Genomic DNA, 21,070 nt, shown 5'->3' with positions numbered 1-21,070 from the left:
AATTTACTATAATCTGAGCACTGTTTTCAAACAATACAAAATTATGAGTCAAAATTATAACTACTAGTAGAAAATCTTGATAAAGTGAAAATTGGTTCTGCCGACGGCTCTTGGGGAGAGAACAGGGAAGATGAACTGAGTATTCAAACAGAAACTACAACTTGCAAAAAGTACCTTGACTTGCAAAACTGTCTCAAACTGGAACTGTGACATTCATCCCAGTCTGTTCCACCCAGAGTCCCACATGGACTAGCAGTGACCCTGTGAAGATGGACTAGTTCTAACTAGCTCTAACTCTAACTAGTTCTAACTAGCTCCTACCAAGGGCCCAAGCACTGTCGTGTCTCCATCCCCTCTGGAGACACTCCCTGCTGCCCAAGTGTGTGGTCTCTCTTGCTACAACAAGGAACACACTTAACTAAGGGGGGACTCTGGGGGTCTTCCCTGCTGAGTGTACGCCCCAACTTCCTGCATTAAGAAAAGAGGCCTGGCAGATCCAGCTGACTCCTAGGCCACCTCCTCTGAGCTCTGTTTCTGCCGCATACACAATCAGACAGCAGGATGAAGCTTCCCACTGCTGTGGATGCAGTGAGCCAAGAGAGGGCCATTAATCTCAATATGATACTGCTGCTACCACAGCCACCATGCTTCCTCTTCCTACTTCCAGATTAAGATAGACCTTTAGAATTTACCAAAATTGTAAAGATTGAGGTTCTATAACCTGGCTTTACCTCAGAATCACTTGGATTCTAAAGAAATACAGATTCCTGGACCTATCCCAGACATGCTAAATCAGGTTCTTTGGAGAATGGGGTCAACAATTTATATTTAAAAAATTAAAATTTTAAATAGATAATGCATGCACACAGTAAAACACACACACAACACTTGAATAGTGCAAAAGAGCAATGTGTCTGTATTCCACCTCTGACCCTCTCATCCCTGGTTTCTCTTTTCAAAGACCCTCTCGCTAGCTTCTTGGGAGGTGCTGCCCATGCAAGTACATGTACTGTGAATCCTTCCAATGCACTGCTTCACAGCTGCAGTTTCAACGTATAAATGAGTGTGCTCTGATTTAGGTTGGAATTTATACTTTAAAAAGCTCATGAGTGATTCTAACATACAAACAAGTTTAGGAACCACTGATCTAATTCACCCCTAAATATGTATGAAGGTAAAAGCAAAAAGCTAAAAATCACTTTACTCACTTCCAACAATACCAAAATTAAATGACAAAGAGGGGGAAATTACTACAACAGGAATAGAAAGTTGCTCTGAATATATATACCAATTGTACTTCTGAATTCCAACAAGATCCCTGAGTGAAAAATTCCTTGTAATGCCAAATGAATTTAACTTGAAGGCAGCTAGCTGTTGAAAACTTACTAATGGTTCTAGCAAACTTCACCCTGATGTTAAATGAAGGCTCTTAATTAACTGTTAATTAAAGTAATTATAATACAAACAAATCTAAAAAATGTGAGCCTAAAAAAATTACAGACAGCATGGACTGGTAGGAAGCAGGCTGACCTAAGCTGGGGCCAGCCAGCATGAGTTTCCCTCATGTATTAGCTGTGTAACCTTGCAAACATCTTGCCATCTCTCCAGGCCTGAGTTTCTCTACTGCTAAATGGTGATAATTTCTACTTATTTCCTACTTTCTAGGATCTTGAAGCCCAAATGAAATAATTTATGTGAATAAGTTTTGTAAATTAGAAAGCTTTATACAATTATTATGGTATGCTATATCATATATCATTTTATGGTTAAAAAATAATTAAATAAAATTCATTTATTCCATAACCATGACAGACAGTACATTTTATTTTACTAGTTAGAAAATCTGACAACTTAAAAATATAAACTCATTTTGAAGTGCTGCAAGACTCTTTAGCTAACACTAGTGACAACAGTCTATAACCTGATTTTAATTCTGTGAGATTGAATATATTTATCAACTAATATGAAAAAAATAAGTCTCTTCTCTTAATTATAGGAATTATACCTAGAAAATAACCAAATTGAAGAAATAACTGAAATTTCTTTTAATCATACCAGAAAGATCAATGTCATTGTACTACGCTATAATAAAATTGAAGAAAATAGAATTGCTTCTTTAGCCTGGATAAATCAAGAGTAAGTACATGCTACAATCTGACTTTCTTAGATGATTTCTTTCCTTTGCCATTATTAAACAGGGTATGAACATGGGCAAGTGAGGGAGGTGACAGCATTCTTTCTTAGTGAACCTCCCCCTACATAAAACTTGGCTATTTGCACAGACTTCAAACCACTCATGATATGACTGATGTTAGGATGGCCATGGTCACTGCTGCTGGGGACACCCTATAGTGTGCAAGTGCTAAGCCCAAGCAGTGTGACCTTAGGTCTGATCACTGTTCTGCTCTCTGCTGACCTCACAGGCAGTCATGAAGTTTAAGTGAGATAATCCCATAGTGAGGAAAGAAGCTGCCCTCCTCCCGCCTTCTCCCTCACCATTAGGTGGAAGCACCAGCATTCACTCTTCTATACCACACTGTCTTCACTCCTTCAAACTATTTCTCTATTTCAAGTGCTACAAAACAGACTAAAGAATGCCTGACCCAACAGCAGAAGCAAAAAGCAGAGCCCATCTTCCTGGAGAGGAATCAGTGGCCCCAGGCTGTAGCCTCAGTGAAGGGCAAAGTGTGGAGGCCTTGCTCATCAGGAAGGAGAGGATTAGCTACACAGGGAAGCAGCGTCAGGCCCTGGCAGCAGCTGCATCAGAGCAAATCTGGAGTCATGTGGTGAGGGAATGAGGGATCTGAGTGGCACCATGGGGACAGGCATCTTTCAGAAGCAGGAGAGAGATGAAAAGAGGCCTTGAGGGCCAATTAGGTTCAGCAGGATGTGGCAGTGGCAGGGCAACTGAGTCTTCATCAGGTGAAAAGTCTTCATGGGGTGGGCAGAAGCCACAGGTAAGGCTCTGAAAAAAGCCAGATAGTTTACCACATTTCCCAGATCTTCTGGCTTATTAACAACCTTTTCTAGATGCCTCATTCTCACCCCAAGTCCCAGATCCCAGGTCATCAGATCAAATGTGGAACAAGAATGCAAAAACCCCTCAACACTGCTACTTTCTTGCTGGAACCAGAGATGATTTTACGGTTTGATGTCAGCTTGGACTCTGGACTTCATTTCTGATACAAGTTTGACCTTAGAGATATTTGGGGGACCTCTTTGGGTCTCAGCATTACCCCTGGGATATGAGTTTTTCTCTCTGAACTCTGGTGCTCCTCTATTAGAGAAGAACTCAAGCAGCTGTGTGGTACCCGGGTAAGAGCACTAGCCTTGCAGCCAGACCACCATACAGCCACACTTGCACTGGGAATCATTACAGCACACTGAGTACTGGCAGGAAAATGGACAAGCATCTTGACTGGCTTGTCAAAACTTAGAGCTTACAGTCACTGCCCTGAAGTCCCCACTCTGTTTACTCTTTTCTAGAAATCTAGAATCAATTGACCTCTCCTACAACAAGCTCTACCACGTCCCCTCCTATCTACCCAAGTCGCTGCTGCACCTTGTGCTCATCGGCAACCAGATAGAGCGCATCCCTGGCTTTGTGTTTGGTCACATGGAACCAGGCCTGGAATACCTGTACCTGTCATTTAATAAACTTGTGGATGATGGCATAGACCAAGTTTCCTTCTATGGGGCTTATCATTCTCTGCGAGAGCTGTTTCTGGATCATAATGAATTAAAATCTATACCACCTGGGATACCAGAAATGAAAGCACTGCATTTTCTGAGATTGAACAACAACAAGATACGGTAAATTCTGGCCTTTTCAAGTATCCATTTAAATTGTCATGGGTGACAAAATATAGGATTAAACAACAATGACATGATGTCTGGAATTTACTTTAAAGAAAAAAAGTGACAAGAGGTTGCATTAAACAAGATTGGCAAATGTTAATGATTGTTGAAGCTGGATGATAATAGTATGTAAGGATTCACTATAGTGTTTTTTCTACTTTTCTATGTATGCAAACTTCCATAGTAAAAAAAATGTAAAAATAGAGTATGATTATATAATACCTAGAACCTTAGAGGCATGTTCAAGTGAGGCTTCAATGCAGTAGACTATGGTGCTAATCCCACCTCCATATGTAATTTCAAACACTGTAATCTGTAGAACACAAAACCTAAGTATATGCTAAAATTAAAATTGCTTCTATCAAGATTTTTCTGAAGACAAAATTCTGAATAAATTTATTGAGACTCAGCTCCCTCACTTCTGAGGATACATTTTTCTGTGTGTGTTCTGTCTGCTGACAGAGTCATCACCCCTGCCTAGAAAGTATGAATGTCCCAAGAATTAATCTGGAACGCTTTGTTAGTGCAGCCAACGAGGGAGGCAGATCCCAGAGCTCTGTGGGCCTGTCCTTGGAGATTATACCCCTTACTCTTTTACCTGTCTCTACATTTCCAAACACAAACTCCTGAAAAATAAAACAAAGAAAGAGTCAAAAGTTTATAGGGGAAGAGGTGGGGATGGGAAAGGCTTTAAAGATTCAGAGTCAAAATTTTTGGGCCAAAATAATTCCTAGGTCATGCTTATATGCTTCCTATTGCATTGCATCAGGAGGCATACAATATCTGTTCCATTGTGGTGGGACTTAGGCAGTCACGGCCTGATATCTCCATTATAACCTTTCTCCTCCACCACTGAACCAATGGTTTTTTCACTCACAGATGCTTATTGCTTGCATCTGTTATTTCCTTAGGGGTAATAAAATGGTGAATTTCTATTTTTGTCATTCTTTCCACATTTTATAGCTGGACTTCCTCTGTAAATAATATTCTCTTTTCAGTTAGGGCAACTTTGTTACTCTGAAAGGTAGGCTCAGTTCTTTTCTTTAAACTGCCTAGCAGAGTAAGAAGTTGGTTACATATTTGTAACTGTGTGAGGTGATGGATGTTACCTAAACTTACAGTGGTGATCATTTCAACCACATACACATACATCAAATCATTACGTTGTACACTTTAAACTAATACAATGTTATGCCAATCTTTATAAAACTGGAAAAAATTATATATATGCATTAAACATAAAGGAAAAGGACTATAAAATATATTAAAATTTTAACAGTGGCTGTCTCAGGATAAAAAAGAAATTGGTGCCTAAATATTTTTGCTTTATTAATTTGTTTTTGGCTTCCTCTCTTTCTCTGGAGAATCAATATGAACTTATGGCTTTATATATTAAGAATGTTTCAATCAACTGCAATCATTGTTCTTAAACTGTCCCATCTTTGGCCAATGGTAGCCCTTCGAATTGGTTCCTGTGTCCTTGGATAGGCCTCTGTAGATCTTGAATGGCTCACTTTTATATTCCCCACTACAGCCCAATGCCAGCCTTCTTCCAAAGAGCCCTAGCTCCTCTCACTGGGGAATCGTGTTCAGAGGCCCCAATCTGGGCACCAGGCATCTTCCTTTCAAATGTGTTGTTACTGTTTCAAGGCCTTTCAGTGGACTGCCAGAAATATGTATTTTGTGAAGAAAAAAAATGAGTTCATACTGATATTCCCAAGTCAAATTTAATGTTATAGAGAAGTGCTTCTGTTTTAAACTTGCTTATCTTACACTGAAAATCTAGGTTCCCAACAATAACTTATATTTACTATAAACAATAGTTTCAAAATGATAATACCATTATTACAACTAACAACAAAAGTATTTAATTAAGTTTTTATGTTTTTAGTAGTTCTACTTGTCCTAAGAATATGTTCCACGAAGGATGTATAGCTTAAATACAGAAGTTTTCTCTGTAACAATAGGTCAACAACTTAATATTCAGATAGGTCTTTAATTTGCTTTGGTTTTTAGGAATTGCTACTTTCTATATAATATTTTTTCTATGCCTGTCCCTTATACCATACTCCACCCTTTCCCATAGGTTAAGTTTTTTAAAATTTATTTTTGGCTGCACTGGGTCTTCATTGCTGTGCACGGGCTTTCTCTAGTTGCGGTGAGCGGGGGCTACTCTTTGTTGCAGTGCGCAGGCTTCTCATTACAGTGGCTTTTCTTGTTGCGGAGCATGGGCTCTACGCGCTTGGGCTTCAGTAGTTGTGGCATGCAGGCTCTAAAGCACAGGCTCAGCAGTTGTGGCGCACGGGCTTAGTTGCTCCGCGGCATGTGGGATCTTCCTGGACCAGGGCTCGAACCCATGTCCCCCGCATTAGCTGGCGGATTCTTAACCACTGCGCCACCAGGGAAGCCCCTAAACTTTTAAATTAATTTCCCATTGATGATCCCAGTGTTATTTTTTTAAAATATAAGCATACATACATGCATTCATATTCCCCACTGCCTCTCACAATTATTATACAAATTATTACACCAAACGATTATTAATTTTTTCTCTCTGGAAAGAGTGTATATTTTTCTGTTCTTCACTTTTAAAAATTGTCAGTATATCCTGGATAGCACTCCATATAAGTATGTAGAGAATTTCCTCAGTCCTTTTTACAGTTGAATAGTATTCCACTATATGAACATTTTATTCAACCAGTTCCTTATTGATAGACATTTGATTGTTTCCATTTTTTTATACTATAAATAATGCCACAACGTACAACTCTGTTCAAATGTAATTTTGTATTTTTCCAGTCTAACTTTGGGATAGATCCCTACAAGTGGGATTGCTGAGTGAAAGGTATAAAATACACATGTAATTTTGCTAGATACTGCCAAATTCCTATCCGTGGGGCTGTACTGTTTGAATTTCCTTCAGTGATGTTTGATCCTATAGAGCCTCATCATCAGAACATGTTAATGAACTTTTGGATTTTTCTGGGAGGGCGTTGGGCAAATCTGGTGAGAGTGGTATGCCAGTATCATTTCAATTTACATCTTTCTTATCATGAATGAAATTAAGCATCATGTTTACATGCCATTTCATTTTCTCTTCTGTAAACTGGTTACCCAGGTATCTTTTTTTTTCTTCTCATTTCCCTCTCCTCCTAGGTTTTTAGGTCTTTGTATATTAGCCCTTTATCAGTAATATAAGTTGCAAATACTTTCTCCTAGTTTGTGATTTGTCTTTTAACTTTGCATTAAAAAAAAAAACAAACCTGTAGTCAATTTATTAATCTTTTCTTTTAGTGCATCTGGTTTTTGAGTCACACATAGGAAGATTTTTCCCCCACTCCCAGGGTATGACCATGTTTTATTCTACTATTCTATGGCTTCATTTTTTCACATGTAGATCTTTGACATATTTGAAATTTTTTCAGGTGTATAAGAAAAGGATCCAATTTTATTTTAAAAACAAAAGAGATTTAAAACAAAAGTAAAATTTAACTCCTAAATTATGAAGGCAGAATATTACTTGGATCATTTATGACTTGCATGTCTATTTTTCCTTAGGAATATTCTTCCAGAACAAATTTGCAATTCTGAAGAAGATGGTGATTCAACCCTGGAACATCTTCATCTTGAAAACAACTATATTAAAACAAGAGAAATATCACCCTACGCATTTTCATGCATAAGATCATATTCAAGTGTCGTTCTTAAACCACAAAATATCAAGTAATTCCATGTTTTTCTTTGTCATTTGTAAATTATACTCACATATCTGTTTCAGTAGCATCTTTCATCAATAAGAGAGATATAATGTCATGTTATACTTAGTATCATTATGCTAGCCAACCTGATTCGCCAATGCACATAAGAACAACCAAAGACATATCTACAAGGTTTAGTCTTCTAGCAGTTTTAGTGAAGGTTTCAGTTTTACACTCTAGAAAGAGGCCATCTCATTGCACAGTTTTCTCATGAGAATAGGATGTTGTGTGCTACTGAACTAGACTGGAAGAATCTGGAACAAAATAAGCATGTCCTTTACAACAGATCTTAGTATTGCTATTAGCTAAGAACTCCCTAAGTCCTTTTAAAAATTATGTATATTATGGTTCAAGACCAAGAAGTTGATAACAGGAAAAAATAATAGGTAGAATTTATGAACTAGTGTTCTGTTTATTATCCTACTGTTAAAGCAATAATTTATTAATTTTCTATAAGACCCTATGATACAATTACTGGTATAAATAAACTTAATTATTGTCTTAGCTTTAGTTCCTTTTATTAATTATACGTGTGGAATTGAAACACTACTATAAAGTTAATTTCCTGGTTTTGAGAATTGTACTATGGCTAAGTATGTGGTTATTAACATTAGGGGAAGCTGGGAGAAGTGTATATGTGAATTCTATATGATTTTTGTAATTTTTCTGTAAGTCTAAAATTTCTCTGTAAGTCTAAAAAGTTTAACAGTATTTTAAGATCACCCTCATTATTCTTTGCTCAAAATCAAAAGATTTTATGGGAAGCAGTGGAGTTTGCTTAAAATATATGTTAATTTTCCTTGACTAAACCTTGTAAATGTAAACCTAATGCATAAATTTAAAAAAATTTTTGCTCCTCTGGTCATTGTTAGTACCTCTTTTCTTTGCCCTAATTTGCTCAAATGTATCCTTTTACTCAGTTCAATTTAACATAAAGCTATTAGTATTCACTATGTACTAGACCCTAACAAAACCATATAATATATTAAAATTTTCATTATATAATGATCTTTTATCTTTATTTCTAAAGTAATTTGTAAAAGACACATACAGAAACCACGTTGACTTTTCTTGTTACTCTCAGTTTTGTACCTTGAAAAAACACCAGATTAGGAACTTAAGTTCTAGTCTTGGCCCCCTTGGGCAGGTTACTCTAATTTTTCAAACTTCAGTTATTCAATCTTTTAATAGTTCTCTCACCATCCTCAGAACCTTCCAGCCCCAATTCACAGGGTCATTATGAGAACCAGAGAATAAAAAGCATCTAGGAAGTGTGGTATGCACGGTGAGTATACTTATAATTGCCAACATTTCATATAAAATTGACAGCAACCAGCATATTCAACCAAAGTTGATTATTATCTGGACAGCTTTCAAAATGTGTAAGTTTGATTTATCCCATTTAAGCTAATGTTATTTCTAAGCCCCTTTTCTTAATATCTAGGTTTTTGAGATTACAAAATGAACAAGAATAATAATATGATACAAACTGTTAGAATCAAGGGTCAAAGGCTTAAGCCAAGTTGCTAAGAAGAGAAATAAAATCCTATGGAACAAAAGTTGAGATTTATAACTAGTTGAGGAATGTAGAAGCATTGCTAATTTAAAATGGCCAAGTTGAATGTAAGAGACAGATGAAAACAAGAAGATATGGTTATTCATTTAATCAACAAGAACCCTTGTGCAATGCTTCTTGCTGTGTGAATATAAACGCATTGACATAAGTGGTTAAAGGCAACCTAAACAGTAAACAAAATTAGTGTCAGAGGGGACCCAAACTGAATAAGGTGAGTCAAAAGAATTAGCATCCTGGACAACACAGACGAATACTGAAACACTCCAGCATTCATTTCTCATTCTGACTTTAATCAGATGTGTCCCAGGTGCTGTTCTACAGAGACAGGGATGAATAGATCAGATGAGGTCCCTGCTCTCTGGCAATGCATACTGCGTTAGGGGCAATAAGCAGGAAATCAAATAGACAATCAAATCAACAGGCCAAGTGTAATGAAGTCAGCAGAACAGGGTGGTGATGCAATGAAGCATGCTGAGTTCCTGAGGCCCCTCTGCCTGGGCCTGGGGGTACTCCCAGATCGTGGGTTTCTAGAGTGTGCGAACAGCACAAGTTGCAGTAAGACACAGCAATCCCTGGAAGCCTTGGAGTAACACCAGGCCCAGGAACACACTGAGACCCTATTGTGCACTCAGGGACACCCTGTTGGGAGCAGAATCTCTAGAAAGGCTAAAAATCAGAATGACTGATGAAAGCTTTGTTTTTAAGTTGTAAGATGCTTTTATTTCTGATTTTATAATTTAAAATATAAAATATGTCTAGCATTGAACTTGTTTGCTTTGAAACTTCATCATACTCTGGATAGAAGCTTTAATTCCATTTTTAAAAATGTGATAAATGTCCATATAGCAAACATTGTTCATGATATATAATGTTTAAAATAAAGAGGTGTTCTGTTTGGCTTCAGAAATATGCTGTAATTACTAATACATATGTACACTAAGGAAATCCTGGCCCAGCTATGGTCTGAAAATATTAATCGTGTGTCATCTTTGCACATAAGTACGAGGAGTACTAACTAACTTTTCAATTTTGAGATTTGGCTTATTGTAGATTAAAATAGCTCAAAAAGCACTAAAGATAAGATGTGGTTAAAGAAACATATAGCCTAGAATCATAAGGAAATAATTACACCAGGAATCAGGACACCTGGATGCCCATCTTGGTCTCCAATAATTATGTAGTCATTTTACTTTTCTGAGATCACTTGATTCAATTATAAAATAGCATGCTGTGTGACTATAAATGCATTGATGAACACATCAGTGGTTTTCAAGCATGGCTCATTAGGAGTTCATGGTGCCCTGGGGTGGAAGTGTCCCTAAAGAGGAAGTACACAGACTCTCTTCAGACAAAACTGCTTTGCTACCATCAGGAAGGGTTAGCTGCCACTGTTCCTGCCTGACTCCCTAACCACCCTTATTTCTTGAAACCAGTAGACAAGGTACTATATAAATGACACATCAAGTTTTAAGAATCATAAGGAATATTCAGCCAAAGTCCCTGGTCCTTATCCTCTGCTCAGCTCCTCCCACACTTTCAGAGAACTTCGCTGGAGAGCTCTGGTCTGAAGAAATGCTTCTCAGGTATGCAGATTACAGCTGCCTGGACACAGCCAACCTCTGAGTATGCCAGAGCAAGGAAGTTTAGTAGATGTGTCTGTTCCTTTGGAGCTCCTAGGGTGGGATCAGCCCTGAGCACTTCTGCCACAACCAAAGACTACTGACCTCCAACCTGAAACACCCTGAAAGGCAGTCAGCATGAGTACGTGTTCTGTAGGACAGGCACAACATGGCACAGTGCTGTAGCGTGCACAGACTGGGCTCACATCCTTGTCTCTGTCAGACTGTGTCACTCCCTATGGAGAAGGCAGGTCAGGATGACCCCAGCATCCTGAGGGTGAGTGTGTGGCGCTTGGGAATGACAGGGAGTAGGTGGCTGAGTCTGGACTTAATATGCATCTTCTGAATGAAGACCACAAAGTGGAAAGTCTGGACACCTGAGAGTGCGTATGGCACACCTCTAAATCTGAGGGTGCAGCGCACCTGGTTTGGCGGGTGCTGCCAACAGGAGCGAGAAGATACAACAATCTCTCCTTGGGCTTGTATTGTCAAATGACTCTACACACATCCCTTAGGAGTCAGGCTTGTGAGGTTAAAGTTAACTACTCTTAGGGATGACTGCTTTTATTAACATGGAAAACACCACCCACTACACTAGTTGAAATCTGCTCCTGGTCTGCATGGACACCACTAAGAGCAGTGAGGATGACACCCCATTCACACAGAAGAATGTGATTATTCCAATAACTGTTCAAACTATGTAGTATAAACCTTTAAATTCATTGGGAAGTGTTAATAAATTATAATGCTTGTTTCAAGATAATTTTAGATTTGGTAAGTATGTGGAAATTTAAGCCACAGATGATGGGTATATAGCTAAAGGATAAAATCCCAAATTTTTACTGGTGCCACACATTATGTTAAGCATAATGCTGTGTGCTATAGGCAAAAATGGCTTCCCTGACAAATTTAAATCAGGAGTAATAAAGGAAGCCTGTGGTATATATGATACGGGGAATAACGAGCACTGAGTTTGGAGAAGAAAAGATCAACAGGCTTGAGCTGGGCCTTGAAATAGGATTTGAATCAGTTGAGGGGGAAGGAATGACTGACTAAAAGAGGCATGAGCCAAGCATAGTTGAGGTTCACCAGTGGAGGAAAGATTATACAGGAAATAAGAGGCCTGGGATGGCTTGGAAGGCCAGCAAGAAGAGACCAGACTTACTGTGATGAGAAATGTAGTGCACCACCAAAAAACTCTGAAGGGAGGACTATGTCATGAAAGCAATGGTTTCAGGAAGGAAAAAGAGCCACCACTGTAATAATCTAGAAACAGAATAAGTGGGACCCACACAGCACAGGTGACAGGAAGAAGAAGCAGGAACAGGAATAGGTATGACAGAGAGTTTGAAAGAAAGAAAAAAATATCTACATTCTCATCGTGGAGATTAAGTCTGAGGGCAAGTTTGCCATAATTAGTGACCACCTGTGGTCTTCTGAGGGACTCAATCTCAGAAGGACATTATGAGCCATGAATAACTGAGAATATATTAAAAATAAAATGAACTGATTAAATGTAAAAAGAAAGAAAGAGAATAAAAGAAAAGAAAAGAGAAGAACTATTAGTGGATAGTGATCTACCATGTAAGGGACACACACAAAGAGAAAAGGAGACAAAAAGGAGAACTGCTCTGAGTCTCACTGATACTGCTGAGAAGCTGTAAGAAAGGGACAGTTTGGGTGAGAATATGCTGAAGTTGGGCGGGGGGCGGGGGTGGTCACCATGGAATTCAGGCAGGAGGGTGGGAATGCACTCAGCTGGAGTGGAATCCAAAGGAAAGGATACACATTGAGGGGCAGGTGAAGAGAAGGGCAGGGGAGCGGAACCCTAATGAGCACCGACTTCCAATTTGAAGGGGAGCAAGTACACGGTAAGTCTCCATCTGACTTGAGCCATATGATCTGATCTCAAGGAGCTTCCAAGGCACAAGACAAGCTGTGCCTAGAAGCCCAGCTCCCTGGGAAGTGACCCCTCCCTTCGGCACTCAGCATCTGTTCCACCAACCTCATGAAAGACAGATCTGGTATTATGAGTTAGGTTTGCATTGATTATTTCTTTGCATGTGGGGTGTTGTACGGTAGATGGGTAGGAGGTGTATCTTGTTTTCCCCAAAAGATTGTAAAACTTAGAAGAAGAGAGACAATTCATTTCTTGGATCCCTGCATTCTGTGTACAAAGTAGGTACTAAAATGACTGTTGATTCCTCAGTCTAAACAATCAGCTCATGAGTTGTCCAAAGTTGATCTTAATACTACTCCTAAACAAAACAAAAAGAAATCTGCAAAATGTAAGGATTTTTAAAGGAAAAGCAATAAATATTTATAAAGGGTCATAAAATTAATAAGGAATAATTTCTCATTAATATTTCCTGACATGGACATTAGAAGACACAGAGTATATTTTATAAAAAATTAAGTCATGCTTTGACAACTGGTAATACTTAGTAATCAACTGATTGTTCTCCATAACAGCAACTTTGACAATGTTTTCCAAAGCCATCATTTAAACATGAATTACTAGGTTCATAGATGCTGACATAAAAGAATGAAATACTCATGTTCTGCTGTTTAAGTGAAACCTCAAAGGGCTGGGTAAAACCCTCTAGGATATCTATTCCATCTCTTTCCCTTATTTAGAAAACAGAAAGTTTCCTCATAGGAGAAGTACTTACAAATTGGTGATAAATGAATTATTCAACTGTCCATAGTTGAATTCAGACTCTCAGTCAAATTAAAATTCAAAAATATTAAAAATACTTATGGGGCTTCCCTGGTGGCGCAGTGGTTGAGAGTCCGCCTGCTGATGCAGGGGACAAGGGTTCGTGCTCCGGTCCGGGAAGATCCCACATGCCGCGGAGCGGCTGGGCCCGTGCGCCATGGCTGCTGGGCCTGGGCGTCCGGAGCCTGTGCTCCGCAACGGGAGAGGCCACAACAGTGAGAGGCCCGTACACCGTAAAAAAAAAAACAACAAAAACAAAACAAACAAAAAAAATACTTATGAAAACAGAAGTTTCTGGCCAGCTCTAACATATACCAGATGACTCCAGGGGCCCTTAAACCCTAGAAGTCTGTGAAACAGGTGGTCCATCTCTTGAAATGAAAAAACAAGAACGAGTATCTTGGGTCTGAACTGGAATCCTTATTAGCTGTGGGCTTGGTCAAGTTACTTAGACTCTGATTTCCAGTTTCCTTGCCCATGAAATTGAGGAGAACATCTGCCTACCAAGGCTGCTGGGAAGGTTAAATAAGGTGATGTCCATGACAGTACTGAGCACAGGGTGGACGTCAGATGAGTGTCCATTCCTTCATGGATAGGCATTGGGAAACCAGCAGGTAGGAAGGTTCAGTGACTTGCTCAAGGCTGCCAAGTCTCATAATATGGTATATATTAATTATTAAAGGACATTGATTCCTTAGATTGTGATATACAGTGGAAAAAGGAGTGGGCCTATTACAGCAGGGCAGGAGTCAGCAAATGCTCTCTGTAGACGGCTGCACTCAAGTGGGACTCTGCAGTCATGTCAGCATCTCTCTTGAGCTTGGCAGTCTTTGTGCTGTGTCACTGCATGCTCATATCCATCACACAGAACAGAATGAAACCAGCTTAGAACAAGGGCTAAGCAAGGGCTCAAGCCCTACCTGAGCAAGGGCTCTCTAAACACAGAGTAAAACCAGGACTCATAGAATCTAAACTACTTATTGTCATAGATATGGCAATAGTTTAGAAGCAGATTAAAAAAAAATCCTGATTATAGGAAACAAAAGTAATTCTAACTTATAAGTGTGATTCACTGTAATAATATAACACCAAAAAGGGAGAAAAACTGTATGTAAAATAGCCAAACTAGAAGAATATTTGATCAGTAAACCTGTCCTGCAGATGGATTCCTACCTCAGAGATAACCCACAAGTGGGTCTACGGGGATACAGTAAGAGTCTGCATGTAAGCCTTGGCCAGGTGCAGCATGCTCTGGGCAGATGGTTCTCCTGGGGAGTTTAAGTATTTACTATCCTTGTAAACATCAGCTTTGATTAAACCTACTCCAACAGACCCAGAGGCATTTGTGAAAGATTTTCAGAGAAACTAAAATCTACTGTAAACAGTATAGATATGTGTATATAGATATCTAGATATCTATATATCTATATCTATCTATCTATCTATATATAGATAGATATAGATACATTTCATCCTATATGTCTTAAACAACGCTTTGGCATATTAACGTATTACTCACATGTCATTGCTTCAACATGCTGTACAGGAACAGTTGAAACTATAAGTCATGTTGGAATTTGGTCTGTCATACACTGTTATGTGCAAAGAGGTGAATGTTTCTAACTAGATTAATAGAGCTTAGTGATTACACAACTAAAAAATATAAAGGCATGATTTTCTTCTTTGACATTATATTTCCCTTTCTACATGAAAATGGATTAAAAAATTTACAGTCTAGCATATTTTTCCCTTTGCACAAAATGTGAAGAATGTGAATCCACATAAGGGAAAGCAGACTGCATTAAAAATAACATATGATTGCACTAAACACATATTAGTTTGGAAAAGAAAAGGAATACATCATGTTATTAGAATGTCATGGTGTGTTTCTAAGTAACAGAATCTCTGTGGTCAAATAAACTTACATTGAACTATCAGCTGATATAAGCAAATCTTTTTATAAATTGGAATCTGCTGAAGGTTCATTTGCTTTACATAAGTTGAGAATTACATTCACAATTACCAAATTTATACATGAACTGTCTGAAATGCTGACTAGTATGTGATACTCAAAATAAAGAATGCATTATAAATTGTAAATCTACTCTAGGTCAGTAGTTCTTAACTATTTGAAGGATGGACCCCTCCCTTTGAGGATATGATAGAAGCTATGATGGACCTTCTATGCAGAAAAATACACATATACAAACACTCTGCATGTATCAAAAGGCTCATAAAACCCATCCTAAATCCTCTAGGGATCCTTGTACAATAGCTAAGAATCTGTAGGTAGAGTAACACCTTAATTAACTTCAAATAAATTTTACATGTAAATATTTCACTAGAGTTAAAGATAAATCAAAGAGTTAAAATTAATTTAAGGCAAATTGCCTTATTCCCCACAACTATTTAGCATTTATTTAGCAATATTTTTATGGCCATAGAAAAGTTGAAAGAATACAGTGAACATCTACATATTCTTCACCTACATTCACCAATTAATATTTTGTCACCTTCATTTTATCTTTTTCACTCTTTCCATATCCCTGTCTATACATATATATGTATTTGTGGGGTACAGGGGCTGGACCATCTGAATCTAAGTTGCAGATATCATGTCACCCTAGTACTTCAGTATAAGTCTCCTAAGAACAAGGACATTTTCTTACATAACCATGAGACAATGATTACATTCTCTCACATTATCAAACCCCAGAAGTTTAACATCGATTCAGTTTCAACATACAGTCCATATTCAGATTTTCCCAACTGTCCCAACAATGTCCTAAATTGCTGTGCGTGTGGTATGTGTATATGTGGCTCAAGATCTAATCAGAGTTCACTTGCCTTTAGTCTCCTATAATCTAGAGTAGAAATTCTCTGCCTATGTGTTTCACCCCTTCACTTTTTGAAGGGTCCAAGCCAGCTATCATGTAGAATGTCCCCTAATATGTATTTGTCTGATTGTTTCCTTACGATTAGATTTAGGTGAAACGTTTTTGCCAAGAATCCCACATAAGTGATGTCATGTACTTCCTTTTGTATCATATCAGGAGGCACAAAATGTCGGGCTGGCATGTTATTGGTGATGCTGAGACATTGGTTAAGGTAGTGTCTTCATCTCCTTGTAATTAAGAAATATCCTGCAAGGTAAGACTTTAGGTCTGTGTGAATATCTTGCCATCCAATAACCTTTCACTTAGTGGTTTTAGCTCCCATCTTTGCCTAAATCAGTGACTATGTTGGAGGTTTCACAGTGGTGATTTTCTAACTCTGTGATTCCTTCTGTACTCATTAGTTGGCATTCCTCTACAGAAAAAGCTATGATCCTTTTGGCCCTCTTCCCTCTGTTATAAAAAGGATTTTGCATTTGATGTGCTATAATCCATTGCCATTCTTATTTGAGGTATTCAAACTATGCCTTCACCTAGCTTCTATGTTCTGTTCACAGTCTGCAGTAATCTCTGAGTGCTTTTGTGCCTGCTGGTATGATGAAATGTTTCAGGTTTACAGAATTCCTTTACAGATTCCCTGGCCCTGATCTATTACTTGACATTTTTCTCAGGGGCCTTGCTCCTTCTAATGAAAAATGGCCCTTAGAAACACAGATCTGGAAGTTAGATATGCTCACTGCTTTTAGGTCTTCTCAGTTAAAAGAGCCTGGAAATTTATTTAAAACAAAACCATTACTTGCACCCATTCCTGAAAGCAAACTGACCTTTGAGGCATTACTTAAAAATATTTGATACCTACATTTTTATTATAAATTCAACTCAATCCATTTTAAATGACAATTTATGGCATTAATTCATCTTCAGAGCAAAACATCCAACAGGATGATGACAGGAGCTCAGCCTGCAAGTTGCAGAAGCAAGTCCTTACCAGCACAGGGTATAGAAGAATGGGAGCTGAGAGCCAGGAACCAGAAGCCCATTTGAAGAAGGTTGCTGCCATGAGCTCAGCCAATTGCTGGAACTGCACAGGAATTCAGGGCCGGTTTTGTCAAACTAGTTTTTAAGATATGGTAAATTTAGACTTTGATATAAAATTTCCTCATTTTTAAAAATACCATATGCTCCAAACAAACCATATCTGTGGGCTGAATACTGCCCATGGGTCATGATCTACTGTATAAAGTCAATTCTCATTATAAACCACAGAGCCTAGTCCACCATGAAGGATGCTTGAACATTCAAAACCACCCATAAAATCATATCAAACCCATGAATTCACTTCTTTCAGAAGTTTTTGTGAATGCCTACTATATACAACCTCTGTTATGCATAAAGAGCATACATTATTTACATCCTAGGATTTGATGGTCTAGAACATTCTTGAACTAGGTATTTGGAAGGCACATCCCCTCATTCCCTCAACGTTTCACTGACAATCCCCCATCCCATTTTGCTTTTCTTCATGGCACTTAACACCGTTCTTTGAATAAACGGATGGACAAAATTTTCCTTGTAATTTCTACTATGAGAGACTAGTACACAATCCATTCCAATGTACTCAGAAGGTTAAGGTAAACAGGGGAGGAAGCACCAGATACCAGCTGACAAACATCATAAAACTCAATCGTCTTAGTGATACTTGAGCTCAGGAAGGTGTCTCATGTGACCACAGTCACCCCTACTCCTCACCCATTGGAGTTTTAATTTGCATGAGATGATTTCTAAGGTCCTTTCCAGTTCTCATTTGTTTGGGCTTTGACCACTGTTCTCCATTTCTACATTAGCAGAAGGTCAGGAAAGGGTCTTAAAAATTATATGCAAGCGTGGCGTAAGCAATTTATTTTTATTTTCATCATGATTGGAATATATTGGGCCACACAAGAAATTTGTGTTGATGTTCCTTTTATGCAATCAATGTTTCTGTTCATAAAATGTCAGTAGAGCGAATATTACTTTTCTAATTTTGAAACTTATCTTGTTTAAAACATAATAATGTGCAGATTATTCATGATTCCCAAAGACACTGTTTGATATAGTAACACTAATTCTCCAGTATTTAGACCAAGGCCCAACGAGACAAAAGCCAAACAATAAAAAACAAACATGTAGAAAAGAATTAGGTCCCCTTCATAGGACCCTTATAGGAACCAAAAAAGGAAGATTTTTTCCTCACAATACTCTAGGGAAGAGGAGGTACACTGATGTGTCTGGAATGACAACCCGCAAAGGTGTGGAGAAAAAACTCCAGTTTATATCCAAATGGTGTGTTTGTGCACGCTGGGCTATCTCTGCAGTTGTGAGGTAAAGCTTCCCACCAGCAGCTCCAAGACTGTGGGAGGGGTTTTGGGCCCTGGGCTGTACCTCTAGTCACAATGTCAGCAGAATAGGGTGAATAAGCCAGAAAGACCACCTGCATCTTGGCATTATACTCCAGGGCCCATTTCTTTCCCTAAGCCTTCTGACTAAAGAGCACAACAGCATGCTAGAGGAAGATAAGCTCAGGGCTCACAAGTGAGGAGAGGAGAGAGGCTGCAACACATCTTTAGAAAAACAATCTCACAGGAAGTGCCTCCCAGCTCTCTAGACAAGGTGGCAGAACCCTGCCTAGACGGGTGGTCGCGGGGCAGATGCCATGACTGAGAGGTGAGGAGAGGCTGGTAGAATGATGTGGGAGAGGAACACTGTGTGAGCACAGGCAAAGGTAGAGAGTGGGAGGCACACATCCCACTGAGAGGAAGCGCTGCCACTCAGCCCCAGCCAAGTGTTGCCATGCAAAAACAGGAGCCACCCAGTGGCAAGGCTTTACTTATCAAGAGAAGTTGAAACTTCATAATTTTTTTTTTTTTTTTTTTTTTGCGGTACGCGGGCCTCTCACTGTTGTGGCCTCTCCCGTTGCGGAGCACAGGCTCCGGACGCGCAGGCTCTGCGGCCATGGTTCACGGGCCCAGCCGCTCCACGGCATGTGGGACCCTCCCAGACCAGGGCACAAACCCGTGTCCCCTGCATCGGCAGGCGGACTCTCAACCACTGCGCCACCAGGGAGGCCCCATAATTAAAAAAAAATATTTTATTTATTTTTTTTGGCTGCGTTGGGTCTTCATTGCTGCGTGTGGGCTTTCTCTAGTTGCAGCAAGTGGGGGCTACTCTTCGTTGCGGTGCACGGGCTTCTCATTGCAGTGCCTTCTCTTGTTGCAGAGCACAGGCTCTAGGCGCGTGGGCTTTAGTAGTTGCAGCACGCGGGCTCAGCAGTTGTGGCTCACGGGCTCTAGAGCACAGGCTCAGTAGTTGTGGCGCATGGGTTCAGTTGCTCCACAGCATGTGGGATCTTCCCGGACCAGGGCTTGAACCCCTGTCCCCTGCATTGGCAGGCAGATTCTTAACCACTGAGCCACAAGGGAAACCCCACAATTTTTAAATATAGAGCAATTCTACCTGACAGAAACACATACACGAGCCTCAAATGACAGATCAATGAATGCTTAAAAGTTCATAGCTACACTCCAAATGGAAATTAACCCAGTTAAATGAATATATATATGAATATACATATAAAATATATAATTTCTGGCATATTCATACAGAAGAATGTTATATAATATGGGTATACCTTGGAGATATTGCAGGTTTTGTTCCAGACCACTGTGATAAAGTAAATATTTCAATAAAGTAAGTTACACGTACTTATGGGTTTCCCAGCGCACTATACTGTGATCTATTAAGTGTGCAATATCATTCTGTCTTAAAAAAAAAGAACAAAACTTAATTAAAAAGATTTTATTGCTAAAAATGCTAACCATCGCCTGAGGCTTCTGCAAGTTGTAGTAGTAATATCAAAGACCACTGATCATAGATCACCATAACAAATATAATAACAAAGGAAAAGTTTGAAATATTGCAAATTACCAAAATGTGACACAGAGACATGAAGTGAGCAGATGCTGTTGGAAAAATGGCACCAATAGATTTGCCCGACACAGGGTTGCCACAAACCTTCAGTTTGTCAAAAAACACAGTATCTGTGAAATGCAATAAAGTGAAGCGCAATACAAGAAGGTATGCTTATAATGAGAATGAACAAACTATTGCTAACCACAATGACCTGGATGGATCTCTAAAACATAACGCTGAATGAAGAAAGCCAGACTCAGAAGAGAATGCACTGTATATATAAAGTTCAGAAAGCTATGGTTTTTGAAGTCAGACAGCGGCCTCCTCTGAAGACAGAGTGATTCTGAGGGGTCCAGGAGTGCTGGGATTTCTTGATTAGGTGTTTGTGAAAATTAATTGAGCTGTACCATTACAATGTTTATTTTTTTGTAATGTATACTTCAGTTAAAAGTTAAAAAAACAAAACAAAACACTGTGAAGGACACAGATTTCTGCCCAAGGAGCTTCTCATTTATGGCCACTGCTTTGATGGAGCTCAGGTTAATAAAATCCAGTTCAACACTCACGATGTCCCAATTCATCAAGGTAACAGACAAATGTTTCGAACTAAACATAACTGAATAAATGGGAACATGAGCATTATAACCAAACAGGAGGCCTGCCAAACCTCAGGTGCTGCACCCAGGGCAGGCCTAAAG

At 39.0% G+C, this 21,070-nt stretch overlaps 2 protein-coding genes across 4 annotated transcripts in view; one reads left to right on the top strand and one right to left on the bottom strand.

Annotated features, from left to right (window-relative positions):
* The window catches only part of ECM2 (extracellular matrix protein 2), a 39,364-nt gene extending 28,261 nt beyond the window's left edge, over positions 1–11,103 (top strand). For all 3 annotated transcript variants that reach the window (XM_079927558.1, XM_079927557.1, XM_079927559.1), the window contains exons 8-10: positions 1,997–2,136; positions 3,487–3,813; positions 7,417–11,103. In XM_079927558.1, coding sequence (XP_079783684.1) covers positions 1,997–2,136; positions 3,487–3,813; positions 7,417–7,585 — 636 coding nt within the window. In that variant the 3' untranslated portion in view covers positions 7,586–11,103. The remainder of the gene's footprint in view (positions 1–1,996; positions 2,137–3,486; positions 3,814–7,416) is intronic.
* The window catches only part of CENPP (centromere protein P), a 225,726-nt gene that overhangs the window by 75,622 nt on the left and 129,034 nt on the right, over positions 1–21,070 (bottom strand). The window lies entirely within an intron of this gene.

This window comes from Stenella coeruleoalba (genome assembly GCF_951394435.1).
Source record: "Stenella coeruleoalba genome assembly, chromosome: 7".
In the NCBI taxonomy this organism is placed as follows: Eukaryota; Metazoa; Chordata; class Mammalia; order Artiodactyla; family Delphinidae; genus Stenella; species Stenella coeruleoalba.
Note: the sequence above shows the minus strand (reverse complement) of the source record. Positions and strands in the feature narration are given on the sequence as shown.